Source organism: Terrapene carolina, unplaced genomic scaffold, assembly GCF_002925995.2.
Source record: "Terrapene carolina triunguis isolate 2854851 unplaced genomic scaffold, T_m_triunguis-2.0 Scaffold262, whole genome shotgun sequence".
NCBI classification, from domain to species: Eukaryota; Metazoa; Chordata; order Testudines; family Emydidae; genus Terrapene; species Terrapene triunguis.
In genome coordinates this window covers 4,925,492-4,940,708 of record NW_020664613.1, presented here as the reverse complement: position 1 = coordinate 4,940,708, position 15,217 = coordinate 4,925,492, and the positions used below count along the sequence as shown (strand labels likewise).

General features: G+C 44.6%; 1 protein-coding gene across 1 annotated transcript in view; it reads right to left on the bottom strand.

The window, feature by feature from the left end:
• USH2A (usherin) overlaps positions 1-15,217 on the bottom strand; it is a 558,238-nt gene that overhangs the window by 304,630 nt on the left and 238,391 nt on the right. The window contains exon 30 of the mRNA XM_026657662.2: positions 2,596-2,709. Coding sequence (XP_026513447.1) covers positions 2,596-2,709 — 114 coding nt within the window. The remainder of the gene's footprint in view (positions 1-2,595; positions 2,710-15,217) is intronic.

Here is a 15,217-nt window from a genome sequence, read left to right as displayed (position 1 = left end):
GAGACTAAGTAATAAAAATACTAAAGAAGCTAATTATCGAAACAGACTGCTAATGGCTCCGTCTCTAGCCCGGGGCAGTTGAGAAGGAACTGAGGGGGATTAGCCTGTGTGCGCTGGTTAGCCTTGTGGCAGGGCATGAGGAGAGATAGCGCATGTGTGGGCCTAACCAACACTGCTACCAAAGTTCTCCAATCAGCAGCACAGGGACAGAAGCACACCTATAGGGACACTACTCAAAGAAGTAGTATTTCCTTATGTTTGTTTTAAACCTGCTGCCTATTAATTTCATTGTGTGACCCCTGGTTCTTGTATTATGTGAAGAGGTAAATAACACTTCCTTATTCACTTTCTGCACACCATTCATCATTTTATAGATATCCATCATACCCCTCTTAGTAGTCTTTTTTCCAAGATGAAAATTACAAGTCTTTGTAATCTCTCTTCATATGGAAGCTGTTCCATCCCCATAATCATTTTTGTTGCCCTTCTCTGTACCTTTTCCAATTCTAATATATCTTTTTTGAGATGGGGCAAACAGTATTCAAGGTGTGGGAGTACCATGGATTTATATAGGGGCATTATGATATTTTCTGGCTTATTATCTATCCCTTTCCTAATGGGTCCTGGCATTCTGTTAGCTTTTTTGACTGCCACTGCACATTCAGTGGATGTTTTCAGAGAACTATCCACAATGACTCCAAGATCTCTCTCTTGAATGGTAACAGCTAATTTAGACCCCATCATTTTGTATGTATAGTTGGGATTATGTTTTCCAATGTGCACTACTCTGCATTTATCAACATTGAATTTCATCTGCCATTTTGTTTGCCCAGTCACCCAGTTCTGTGAGATCCCTTAGGGTATGTCTTCACTACCGGCCGGATCGGTGGGCAGCGATTGATCCAGCGGGGATCGATTTATCACATGTAGTCTAGATGCGATAAATCGACCCCCAAACCCTCTCCCGTCGACTCCTGTACTCCAGCTCAGCAAGAGTCGATAGGGAAGTGGCAGCAGTTGACTCACCGCAGTGAAGACACCACAGTAAGTCGATCTAAGTATGTTGACTTCAGCTACGTTATTCATGTAGCTGAAGCTGCGTAACTTAGATCGATCCCCACCTCCCCACCCCCAGTGTAGACCAGGCCTTAGTAACTCCTCATAGTCTGCTTTGGACCTAACTATCTTAAAAAATTTTGTATAGTCTGAAAATTTTGCCACATCGCTGTTTACCCCTTTTTTGACATCATTTATGAATATGTGGAACCGCACTGGTCCCAGTACAGATCTCTGGGGGACACTACTATTTACCTCTCTCCATTTTGAAAACTGATCTTTTAGCTAAAACCTGGTTCTAGAAAAGCATGCAAGTTCAGAGGGGTAAAGGGTTATTTTTTCCCCCACACTAATTCACCCATCCCTACAAAGAGTTGAGGCTTTGGCATAAATTTACAGCCAATCCAAACTTTGTGGCTGAGAACCATATCTAATTTTAATTCATTAGAAGTGGTGCGGTTTTGATTTTTCTGGTTTGCCTCTAATTTACATCAACTTATGCTGAAGTCTTAGTTCCACGTTAGCACTGTATTGCTATTTCTTTATTTAACTTATTTAAAAAAAGGATGAATAAAACAAAGAGGAGCCTATATTTGCTTCTTAAAAAACACACCACACACCAGATGGGAATATTTTTTTTAAGATGAGTTTTAAAATTCTTTCACCTCATGGAAGACGAAATACTGTTTTACACATACGGGTCAAATTATACTGGCGCAAATCTGGAGTAACTGATGATTTCAAGTGGATTACTCCAGCTTTAGACTGATGTAACCGAGAGATGAATTTGACCTGGATCTTATGTTTAAGTGAGATAGGAGTTACGTATGCTTCAGATCTTTTGGGAACAGTTCCTCCAGTAATTGATGCACAGTAGTTATTGAGCTGGTCTCTAAAGCCAGAACTGTAATATATTTTCTTTCTTGCTGCTCTAGATCTTAATGCAAGCTTAAGAAACCTTAATTTATGCTTGCAACTTTTAAGTTCCAAGTACAACAAAAAATGCGTAAGAGTTAAGAAAAGCAGCAGAAAATTGAGCAGTGATTAATAAATGGCTAAATTGGCGTTCGGAGGTTCCATCATACTAAAATAATTGTTGCCTATGCTAGTGTTTAGCAGTTAAAAGAGACCATGGAAATCAACCGTTTGATTCTCAATTTCATACTGTGCCATACAATCAATTCTTTTTAGTCAGACTGTCTCTAGATTTACTTCTGAGCCATAGTAAAATGAGGAAGCTTTCATTAATCTTTCAGATGCTTCATATTAATGACAAGGCTCTTGCATGAACAATGTAACAGCAATTAAAAAGCCCATTAATCTGCATTACAGCTATTAAAGATGCATGTCATTAAAGGGTATGGAGTTTGATTCATTTTCGCACCCCCCCAAAAATGGAGCAATTATGCTCTGGCAATGCACTTTGTCATCAAATTAGGTTGGGGTTTTCCAGCAAATGGCTTTGCAGCATTTAGCTCTTCTCCTATTTTATTATTCATGACTGAAATGTGGAAGTCAAGACCTTTGAAATTACTTTACCTTCTTGTGGAGTGGAGATGTTCAATGCATGTGAGCTCTCAGTACAGCCAGCCAAAGTGCAAGCAGTTAGGGTTACACCATAGTTTGCGAAGGGTTGCAAGCCTGTCAACATGCCTACAACAGAAGAAATTAATGTTGCATATGTACACTATGCGGTCCCTTGTATGTACATATACAGTCACAATGCTATAATTACATCGTCCAGCAATATATATTTACATAAAATAATATACTTACAGTAGTACAGGAGGAAAGGACAAAGCATTAAAACTTGCATTTCTAGTTCCCTGTGGTTTGGAATAGTTTCTGCTTTTTAAAAATAAATCATGTTTTATTCAGAAAAATATGCTAATATTGTGCAACTGGAATCTTCCAGTTATTCTTTGTAAACTAGAAGTTATTTCAAGATTTCAGCAGCTTAAATACATATAACTTTTGACTCAGCTTTTCTTCATCCCTTCCCCACCAAATTATTTTACTTATACGTTTTGTTTTTCCCAAGGAATTTCTAACCTCTTGGATAAAACTAAAGAGATCTTTCTCTCAGGCATTAACACTGTTCTACAAAGCTTTCCATTTTAATCCAAGATATCAAGCTCCTGGTACCATATGAAACATATCACCTGAGTTCCATTACTTCAGTGGCATCATATAATCCCTGTGTTAATACACCACCACAGTAACGGAACACAGTTGACACGGTACCCAAGGATTCAACATGGAAAGATTTGTATACTTGTGCTTTTTCAGGACTTATTGGTGTTAGTGAAGAGAGGTGGATAGAATTCTGTTATAAATCAGCCATGAGTGATACCAATTTGATTTCACTCCTGGATGCACTCCTGAAAAAAAATGGTCATCCTAGTACTCAAAAAATGTAGGGATAGGTGTAACGATTCAGTGAGGAGTATTGGCATAGGAAATCTCACAGTTATATTAAATTGGAAAATATAGAAGTACCACAGTGAAAGTGTACAAATGTTCAAGAAATCTGTCAAAGCATTAGCAGTTCCCATTTCAAAGCAGGTGAAATAATAAAATAATATGAAGTGAAACTTCAGAAAAAAAGTTAAAAATTAATAAAAAAGGAGAGCAGACTCTTGCCAACTTTCAACGTGCATCATATTCTGATGTCCGCTAAGTATACACTGGCTTCCAAGTGTAGAATTTCACCTTAGGTGCCAAATTGTGCTATTTAGGCACTGTCCTGCATTGGGGTGCTAAAAAGCTGTACTTTTTCATAAGCAGCTTGGGAAAGAACTTGCTATTGGAAGTTACAAAATTATATTTAATTGGAAAATGCAGAGGTAAAGAGCTTGCCCTAAGATCCCTTCAGTGCAGTGTGTCATGATGCTGCCTCCTTCACCTCCTGCCCCCTTTGGGGTGATGTGCACACTTGGAGGTGGAAGTAAGTAGCAGACCCTACCATTAACAATCAGTGCAGAAAATTTCCCTTCCTCTTGTGCAGGACAGCAAAGTAAACGTCAAAGTTGGTGCAGTTTTTCTTTGATGTGCACAAGTGACAATCCAAAGTGAGTTGCTGTATTCTCCTAGTATTTGCTAAGAAGTTTGTAGATGCTACAGTTTTCCACTTTCACTGAAATGGAGGTGCTTGGTTTATTCTTGTACTTGACTGAAAAATCCTGAAAGTTTGGCATCTGCAAGATCTTTCAATCTCTCTCTTTTAGGGCCTGATTCTACTCTCCCTTACAACAGTATAAATCAGGGGTAACTCCAGTCAATGTAGTTCCATTTAAGAGTAAAAACGGTGAAAGATCGATACCTCTATGATCATAGTTCTTGATTCTGCTAATCATCAGTTGATAATGGAAAGCTGCACTGACACCTCTGAATCTAATGTAAATGCTACAGCAGATACACTGAAGGCAGAGCAGGGTCAGCAGCAGTACCAACAAACTTTGCCTGTAATCTTTTGATGATGGAAGACAGCAATTTGAAAGCACATTGAATAAGCATAAAGTAGGCATTATTGATGTTTTTAAAGTTTTAGTATCCCGTGTAATGCAGGCATCTGTATTAAACTATTTGGCACCAGCATCTCCAGGGAATCTCTCTGCTAAGCACTAATGCATTTTGCATTAATACTTAACATTGACACATACCTAGTGTGGGGGGCAGGAGGGAGAGGGGAGGGACAAAGAGGAAAGTAAAACCACACAGTTTGAATTACCTTGAGCCAATAAATAGGTGCATGAACCAATGCATCTAAATGTGACATTTGCATGTTCTCTGCTGTGAGAAGTGTGGTAGGGGATATTGTGTTATACATCAAGTGCCTTTTCACATTGTATTCTGCTGTGCTTTTGGATGCAATTTAGTTGTATTTTACATTTAGCAGCCGTAGCCTATTCTCCTTATGAGATAGTGAGTTAATACTCCTTGAATTTCTTGTTGGGAGACATTCTGTGGGGTCTCCAATAGCTTCAGGCACCACCAGCAGCAACAGTACATCCAGAAAGATGCCCAAAGCACTGGAGGAATTTTTATTTATTTTACAAAATGGAAAGATATTACATGCTGTATCTGCGCTGCATTAGATTTTACATATTGAATCATTTGACAGGGATGTGAAGAACAGTGGGCTTCTAAAAATCATTCTTTTTGTAAATCTTGTTCATTTTTTTTTAGTAAAGGCTTATACAGAGAAATTCACTCTTTTCCTTTACGCATAACATGTCCACTATTTTGCCAGCAACAAGGAAGCAGATGAACTGAATAGGTAGGCAACGGAAAGTGCAGTTTTTATTTACATACTTCAACAAACTATTTTTTTCCTCAGCTGCCAACCTAGCTATTTGGCCAGCATCCGCTGTAATCTGTTCTCCTTCATTATGTTAATCTGTGGGCGGAAAGATTGCTGTCATCTTCAAATCGCTTGTACAGCAATGGTAAACACCTTGGCCTGTCTGTAATTGGACAGGTGTCTGCTTTGGTGTCACTCGGCTTTTAATTCAATTAAAGAACTGGCTGCTCTTCTCTCATTACCCGCTCATTTCCTCTGCACTTTTAGTCAGCTATTGAAATTTACACCCGGTGCCTGCCTATCCCAGAGTGCAAAGTCAGCAGTCCCATAACAAAGATCATCTTTGATATACATGCTTTAATTTATAGCAGAGCAAAGAAAATTATGTAATCTTGTTATAAAACTGCCCTGAGACCCATCTGAAAATGGTAGAGGGTCTTTTAAATAGTTTCTTAACCCTTAATTTGTACACTATCATGTCAGCATCTCTTAAAGGCAATACTTGACATCCAGGTAGATAGTTCATGTGGCTGCATCACAAAGTGATGCTAACCCCACAAAATTCTGCCCTCAGATATGCGTCCACAGCTACCACTGAAGTAAACAGGAGCTGTGTGGATAAACCAGTGGGTGGAATGGAATGCTGAGTAAATGGTACAGTCAAAGCTGCTTGAAATTAGAGAACATTACTTCTGCAATAGAATCATCCTCCCAACATTTGAGTTACTGAGATTCCCCAGTCTTGTTCAGCTTGCTACTGAAGTACAGTTGAATTCTTCTAGGTTTTAAATTTAAATCACAGAATAAGTTCCAAGCCTTAAAATCCACATGGTGGATTAGAGACAGTAAATCAATCCAATGCACCACTCTTTCTGCCCACTAAAAGGAACCTCAGGAAATAAATTAAAGTCCTAACACAGACATTTTGACGCAGTGACCCCATGAAACTGAATAATGTCATTTGTTAAATATGGATGTAAAGTTAACAGTGTAACAGATCTGTAAACCCACACCTAGAACATTAAGACCTCTTGGTATGCAAAACTAGTATTTAATTTTCTATACTTTTATTTAAATGTTTTTTAAATTATTTGTAGTATTTAAAGCTGGGATTTAGTAACAGTTTAGGAAGAAAAAACATGAGGTTTATCCTCACATTATCTGAAATGGGGGAAACATGTATGGAAATGAACAGCAGAAAAGGGTCCACAATACATTTATGGTAAAATGGAGGTCTGGTAAGATGAAAATTGGGCAACACTGCAGTAGAATGACTGTACCCAATCGGGCGTGGAATGTGGGGCGAACCCAAACAGCAACAGTTAAGATATTTGTACACCGATACAAGGAGCCTCAGTAACAAACTGGAGGAACTAGAATTACTGGTGCAGGAAGTGAAACCAGATATTATAGGGATAACAGAAACATGGTGGAATAGTAGCCATGATTGGAGTACAGGTATTGAAAGGTATGGGCTGTTCAAGAAAGAAAGAAAGAAAGAAAGAAAGAAAAAGGCAAAGGTGGTTGAGTAGACTTGTATATTAATGCTAAGATACACTGTAAAGAAATTAGAAATGATAGAATGGATAAGATAGAGTCTGTTTGGGCCAAAATCACTTTGGGGAAGAAAGCTACTAAAGGATATAGTGCTTGAGGTGTGTTACAGACCACCAGGATCCGATTTGGTTATGGATAGAGACCTCTTTAATGTTTTTAATTAACTAAATACTACTGGAAATTGTGCGATTATGGGAGACTTTAATTTCCCAAATATAGATTGGAGGACAAGTGTTACTAAGGGTATGTCTACACTACGAGAGTAGTTCGATTTTAGTTAAATCGAATATGTGCAATCGATATTAGAAAGTCGAACGTGTGTGTCTACACTAAGGACAGTAATTCGACTTTGTCAGTCCACACTACCAGGGAAAGCGTCGACATTGGAAGCAGTGCACTGTGGGCAGCTATCCCACAGTTCCCGCAGTCCCCGCTGCCCATTGGAATTCTGGGTCGAGCCCCCAATGCCTTCTGGGTAAAAAAATGTGGCGACGGTGCTTTTGGGTAACTGTCGTCATCCGTCAGTCACTACCGCCCTGCCTCCCTCCCTGAAAGCGCCGGCGGGAAATCAGTTCGCGCATTTTTTGATCAGTGACAGCACGGACGCCACAGCACTGCGATCATGGATCCCGCTGCGACCATCGCTGCAGTTGTGGCCGTTCTCAACGCCTCGCACCTTATCATACACCTTTCCCACAGGCAGATGCAGAGAAATCAGGCGAGGAGGCTACGGCACCGCCGTGAGGGCCTGAAGTCGGAGAGTAGCACAGAGCTGTCAGAAACCACGAGCCCCAGCGCCCAGGACATCACGGTGGCAATGGGGCATGTGGATTTTGTTGAACGGCGATTCTGGGCCCGGGAAACAAGCACCGACTGGTGGGACCGCATAGTGCTTCAGGTCTGGGATGAATCCCAGTGGCTGCGAAACTTTCGCATGCGGAAGGGGACTTTCCTGGAACTTTGTGAGTTGCTGTCCCCTGCCCTGAAGCGCAAGGACACCCGCATGCGAGCAGCCCTGACTGTCCAGAAGCGAGTGGCCATAGCCCTCTGGAAGCTTGCAACGCCGGACAGCTACCGGTCAGTCGCGAACCACTTTGGCGTGGGCAAATCTACCGTGGGGGTTGTTGTCCTGCAAGTAGCCAAGGCAATCGTCAAGGTACTGCTGTCAAAGGTAGTGACCCTGGGAAACGCGCAGGTCATCATAGATGGCTTCGCTGCGATGGGATTCCCAAACTGCGGTGGGGCTATAGATGGGACTCACATCCCTATCCTGGGACCGGGCCACCAGGCCAGCCAGTACATCAATAGAACGGGCTACTTTTCAATGGTGCTGCAAGCACTGGTGGACCATCGGGGACGGTTTACAAACATCTACGTCGGATGGCCGGGCAAGGTTCATGACGCTCGCGTGTTCAGGAACTCTGGTCTGTTTAGACGGCTGCAGGAAGGTATTTACTTCCCGGACCACAAGATAACTGTTGGGGATGTGGAGATGCCTACAGTGATCCTCGGGGACCCAGCCTACCCGCTAATGCCCTGGCTCATGAAGCCCTATACTGGCGCCCTGGACACAGAAAAAGAACTGTTCAACTACCGTCTGAGCAAGTGCAGAATGGTGGTGGAGTGTGCTTTTGGCCGTCTCAAGGGGAGATGGAGAAGCTTACTCACTCGCTGTGATCTCAGCGAAACCAATATCCCCATCGTTATTGCAGCTTGCTGTGTGCTCCACAATCTGTGTGAGAGCAAGGGGGAGACCTTTATGGCGGGGTGGGAGGTTGAGGCAAATAGCCTGGCTGCTGATTACGCCCAGCCAGACAGCCGGGCGATTAGAAGAGCCCAGCGGGACGCGCTGTGCATCCGGGAGGCTTTGAAAGCCAGTTTCAAGGCTGAGCAGGGTACCCAGTGACTTTTAAGTTTGTGGACACAGAGGCAGAACTTGCCCCCGTTTCTTTACCCAGTTGCCGTCGACTATCCTCTCCAATTACATACCCCCTTCACCCCCTTCCCAAAAAATAAAATCTGTTCTGTTTTGTTAATGGACACCGTTGTCTTTATTACTGTTTTCGCGGGAATGTTTTAAACCTGGGACGCAGACTGTGGCGGGGGGCGGGTTTAGGGTTGTGATGCAAATGATGCTTCTAAACTCCAGGAATGACAGGCTCCGCGGTGGTGGACTGGTTGTTTCAACGGAGCCTGCCAGCCCTCCTGGCCGGGACTGCGTGTATGTGTCGGCTATGTGACTGTCTTGCAGGGGGAGGAGGGTTACAGATCCCCTGCTGCGCGGCTCTGTGATGCAGGGTAAGGACCGCTGCATAAGATCTGTAACTGCCCTCCCCCGCCACCAAGTCACAGAGCAACACCACCGCCCCCACCACACAAAACATGAAAACCACCTCCCAGACTGACCAGGATAACTAGTCACTGCACTGTATATGTGCCCTGCTGCTGCACCTGCCCCCTGCTAAAGGTGACTGTCCTGTCCAATGACCAAGCCCCTTCCCCCCCCTTCAGACAGACTCCCCTCCAAAAGAAGAGGATGGAAACAGAAATGAACAGAAACGTATTCTTTATTAACAACCGCACATGGAACGGGGGGGTGAAACTTGGACGGGGTCTTGTGTGAGGCGGGTAGGAAAGGACTTTTCAAATTTTGGGGAATGAGAGCCTTCTAGTGGTAGAGCAGTCCGCAGGGGTGGAGTGAAATTTTTCACGGCCCCTTCCACCCCTCCGTGTTTGGACTTTGGGTGAGGGGGGTATGGGACTTGGTGGCGGGGCAGGGCAGTTACAGAGAGACTGCAGCGGGGCTCTCTCCTCCTGCCTCCGGTCCTGCAGAACATCCACAAGGCGGCGGAGCGTGTCCGTTTGCTCCCTCATTAGTCCAAGCAGCGTTTGAGTAGCCTGCCTGTCCTCCTGTCGCCACCTCTCCTCCCGTTCCATGTTTGCCCGGTGCATTTGGGACAAGTTCTCCCTCCACTGTGTCTGCTGGGCTGCCTGTGCTCAGGAGCATCCCATTAGTTCAGCAAACATGTCTTCCCGTGTCCTCTTCTTCCTCCTCCTAATGTGCGCTAGCCTCTGGGCAGATGTGGCTGTGGGAATTGGAAAAAGGGAGTGAATTCCTGAGACAGAGCAATGTATCTGTGAACAGAGAACATAGTCTTTCTCTGTGAACAAGACCATGCAGAGCACCTATCACACGCGCACTGAGGACAAGGTCGAATTTTCGGCCCTCGCCTACAGTGCCTGCGGTCTTGCTGTGGCGAGCTGAGGAGCAGGGCAGGACACCGGACTTTGTCTAGATGGCAAACATGGTAAGCCGTAGACTTGTGGCCGCTTAAAACTTTAAGAGTGGCACTGGCCTCCTTTCACATAGAAAGCAATGCGAGTCTCTGCTGGCAGCAATCCTGCAAGCATGAACTCTGGCCCTGTCCCACCCCCTCGCGGCTGTAAACCGCGTGGCTGTAAACCGGCGGTTGCAGTTCTGTAAAGGGACGGGCAAGCAGTCCCAATACTAACTTTCCCCTACCTAATTCACAGCAGGGAGTCATGCCAGACATCACCCTCCTGAAGGTCTCGGAGAGCCAGAAGGAGAAGATGCTCCGGGACAGCCTGCAGAAACCGGGGCCATTTGCTGCACTGCTCTGCAAGGCCATGATCCCGGAGTACCTGCTGGCGTTGTGGCAGGGAAACGTGTCCTACCACGGGGGGCCTAATAAGCTCTCCCTGCCCAGGAACCTGCTGATGAGGCTGGAAAAACACCTGCAGGAGGTGTATGAGGAGTTCTCCCCGGAGGATGTCGCCTCTATCCCCGGTTACATTGACCAGTTCTTGGCTTAGGTGCCCTTGGAGGGACAAATGACTGCAGGGTTTTGGGCACTATAATCATGAAGCGGACATTGTGAAATTTTTTGAAAATGGTTCGGACTATATATTGAGGCGCCCAAAGACAGACTAATCATGATACACTTTGCACTGATTCCCCTTTTGTTTGACTTTCCTGTTTACATGTTTTGAAGCACTTTACCCACTGTTAATATTTTCAATCTTCCTGTTTTGTTGCAAATAAATGTTTACATGTTTTAAAGCACTTTAGCTACTGTTAATATTTTAAATATGCCAGTTATGTTGTAAATAAATGTTTAGATATTTAAAACACTTACTGCTTGATCCTTCCCCTGAATCTGTGTCTGGGGTAACGGCGGGGGACGGTTGGTAGGGGATCTCTGTCAGGGTGATGAAGAGCTCCTGGCTGTCGGGGAAATCAGCGGTGCCAGCGCTGTCGACTGCCTCGTCCTCCTCATCTCCTTCTTCATCTTCCCCGTCCGCTAACATGTCGGAGGAACCGGCCGCGGACAATATCCCATCCTCAGAGTCCACGGTCAGGGGTGGGGTAGTGGTGGCGGCCGCACCTAGGATGGAATGCAGTGCCTCGTAGAAACGGGATGTGTGGGGCTGGGATCCAGAGCGTCCGTTTGCCTCTTTGGTCTTCTGGTAGCCTTGTCTCAGCTCCTTGATTTTCACGCGGCACTGCGTTGCATCCCGGCTGTAGCCTCTCTCTGCCATGGCTTTAGAGATCTTCTCATAGGTCTTTGCATTCCGTCTTTTGGAGCGCAGCTCGGAAAGCACGGACTCATCTCCCCACACAGCGATGAGATCCAAGACTTCCTGATCCGTCCATGCTGGGGCCCTCTTTCTATTGGATTGCACGGCCATCTCTGCTGGAGAGCTCTGCATCGTTGCCACTGCTGCCACTGCTGCTGAGCTCGCCACGGTGTCCAAACAGAAACTGCGCTTCAAACTGCCCAGACAGGAAAAGGAATTCAAATTTTCCCGGGGTGTGGCTGGTCAGAGCATCCGAGCTCGGACTGCTGTCCAGAGCGTCAACAGAGTGGTGCACTGTGGGATAGCTCCCGGAGCTATTAGCGTCGATTTCCATCCACACCTAGCCTAATTCGATATGGCCATTTCGAATTTAGCGCTACTCCTCTCGTTGGGGAGGATTACAGAAATCGATTTAAAGAGAGCTCTATGTCGAACTAAATGGCTTCCTGGTGTGGACGGGTGCAGGGTTAATTCAATATAACGGCGCTAAATTCGACATAAAAGCCTAGTGTAGACCAGGCCTAAGTCCAGTAGGGCCTAGATTTTCCTGGATGTAGTAGCTGACAGATTTCTTCAGCAGATAGTTGCTGAACCAATAAGAGGCGATGTCATTTTAGATTTGGTATTGGTGAGTAGTGAGGACCTCATAGAAGAACTGGTTGTAGAGAACAGCCTTGGTTCAAGTGATCCTGAGTTAATTCAGTTTAAAAATAGATCTGCAACAAGAGTTCTTGATTTCAAAAGAGCTAACTTTAATAAATTAAGGCCATTAATTAGGGAAATGGACTAGACCGAAGAACTCAAGGATGTGAATGTGGAGGAGGCCTGGAATTACTTTAAGTCGAAGTTGCAGAAGCTATTTGAAGCCTGCATCCCAAACAAAGGGAAAAAATTGTAAGGAAGGTTTGCAGACTAAACTGGATGAGCAAGCATCTCAAAGAGGTGATTAAGAAAAAGCAGAAAGCCTGCAAGGAATGGAAGATGGGGGGTTCAGCAAGAAAAGCTAGCTCTTGCAAGTCAGGAAGTGTAGGGATAAAATGAGAACTGCCAAAAGACAAGCAGAGCTGGATATTGCAAAGGGAATTAAAACCAATAGTAAGAGGTTCTATAGCTACATAAAAAAAGAAGAAGAAGTGGGACTGCTAGCCACTGAGGATGGGGTGGAGATTAAAGATAATCTAGGCATGACCCGACACCTAAACATATACTTTGCCTCAGTTTTTAATAAGGCTGATGAATAGCTTAGAGGTAGAGGCAGGGTGGCTAATGGGAATGAGTATATGCAGGTAGAAATTACCACGTCCGAGTTGTAAGTCAAACTCAAACAGCTTAATGGGACTTAATCAAATCAGATAAGGTCCATCCAAGAATATTAAAGGGACTGGCACATGAAATCATAAGCCCAATAGAAAAGATTTTAATAAATCTGTAAACTCAGGGGTCATACCCTATGATTGGAGAATTGCTAATATAGTTCCCACAGGCACCGACTTTGTCATTTTCTGGGGAGGGGGAGGGAGGCTTGAGCCCCGCCTTGCCCCAGGCCCTGCCCCCACTCCACCCCTTTTCCAAAGGCCCCACTAGCCTCTTCCTGTCCCCACTCTGCCCCCACACCACCTCTTCCCACCCTGTTCTGCCCCCTCCCCTGAGCATGCCCTGCCCCCTCCCCACAGTGCCTCCTGCCCACCACTGAACAGCTGATCACGATGGGTGGGGGGAACTGGGAGGAGGAGGAGGAGCTTATTGGCAGGGCCCACTGGTGGGTGGAAGGTGCTGGGGGGAGGGGGAAGAGCTGATTGGTGGGGCCGCCGGTGGGTGCTGAGCACCCATTATTTTTTTCCCATGGGTGCTCCAGCCCCAGAGTGCCCATGGATTGGTACCTATGATAGTTCTTATTTTTAAGAAAGGGGAAAAAAGTGATCCAGGAAACTACAGGCCTGTTAGTTTGACCTTAATTGTATGCAAGGTCAAACAAATTTTGAAAGAGAAGATAGTTAAGGACAGAGGTGAATGGTAATTGGGATAAAATACAACATGGTTTACAAAAGGTAGATTGTGCCAGACCAACCCGATCTCCTTCTTTGAGAAGATAACTGATTTTTTAGACAAAGGAAATGCATTAGATCTAATCTACCTGGATTTCAGTAAGGCATTTGATACAGTTCCACATGGGAAATTATTAGTTAAATTGGAGAAGATGGGGATATATGAGAATTGAAAGATGGTTAAAGGGGTGACTACAACAGGTCATACTGAAAGGCGAACTGTCAGCCTGGAGGGAGATTACTAGTGGAGTTCCTCAAGGATCGGTTTCGGGACCAAACTTATTTAACATTTTTATTATTGACCTTGCACAAAAAGTGAGAGTGCGCTAATGAAATTTGTGGTGACATGAAGTTGGGAGGTATAGCCACTACAGAGGAGGACCGGAATATCATATAAGAAGATCTGGATGACCTTGTAAATTAGAGTAATAGAAATGGAATGAAATTTAATAGTGCAAAGTGCAAGGTCATGCATTTAGGGATTAAGAAGAATTTTTGCTATAAGCTGGGGACTTTATCAGTTGGAAGCAACATAAGAGGAGAAAGACCTGGGCTCATTGGTTGATCACAGGATGACTATGAGCCGTCAATGCAATGTGGCCATGAAAAGGCTAATGCAGTACTAGGATGCATCAGGCGAGGTACACCTCTACCCTGATATAACGCTGTCTTCAGGAGCCAAAAAATCTTACCGCATTATAGGTGAAACCGCGTTATATCGAACTTGCTTTGATCCGCCAGAGTGCGCAGCCCCGCACCCCCCCCCCGGAGCGCTGATTTACCGCTTTATATCCGAATTCATGTTATATCGGGTCATGTTATATAGGGGTAGAGGTGTATTTGCAATAGAGACAAGGAAGTGTTAGTACCATTATAAAAGGCACTGGTGAGACCTCATCTGGAATACTGTATGCAATTCCGGTCTCCCATATTTAAGAAAGATGAATTCAAACTGGAACAGGTGCAGAGAAGGGCAACTAGGATGATCCGAGGAATGGAAAACCTACCTTATGAGAGGAGACTCAAAGAGCTTGGCTTGTTTAGCCTAACCAAAAGAAGGCTGGGTGTGTGTGGGGGCGATATGATTGCTCCCTATAAATACATCAGAGGGAAAATACCAGAGAGAGAGAGGAGTTTAAGTTAAGAGCCAATGTAGACAGAAGAACAAATGCCTATAAACTAGCCATCAACAAGTTTAGGCTCAAAATTAGATGAAGGTTTCTAACCATCAGAGGAGTGAAGTTCTGGAATAGCCTTCCAAGGGTAGCAGTGGGGTCAAAAAACTTAACCAGCTTCAAGACTGAGCTTGATAATTTTATGGAGGGGATGGTATGATGGGACTTCCTAAAATGGCATGTGGCCCAGCAGTGATTGCCAGTAGCAAAAATCCCCAACTGCTGGAGACGGGACACTAGGTGGAGAGGGCTCTGAGTTACTACAGAGAATTCTTTCCTGGGTATCTGCCTGGTGGGTCTTGCCCACATGTTCAGGGTCTAACAGATCACCGTATTTGGGGTTGGGAAGGAATTTTCCCCCAGGTCAGATTGGCTGAGACCCTATTCTCTTACTTTGGCAGATGCTGTGAAATGGGTGCATAATTCCAAATGGAGGCTGGATCTACGTTGCCACTGAGGCATATGGGCCAGTGCTCCGTTCA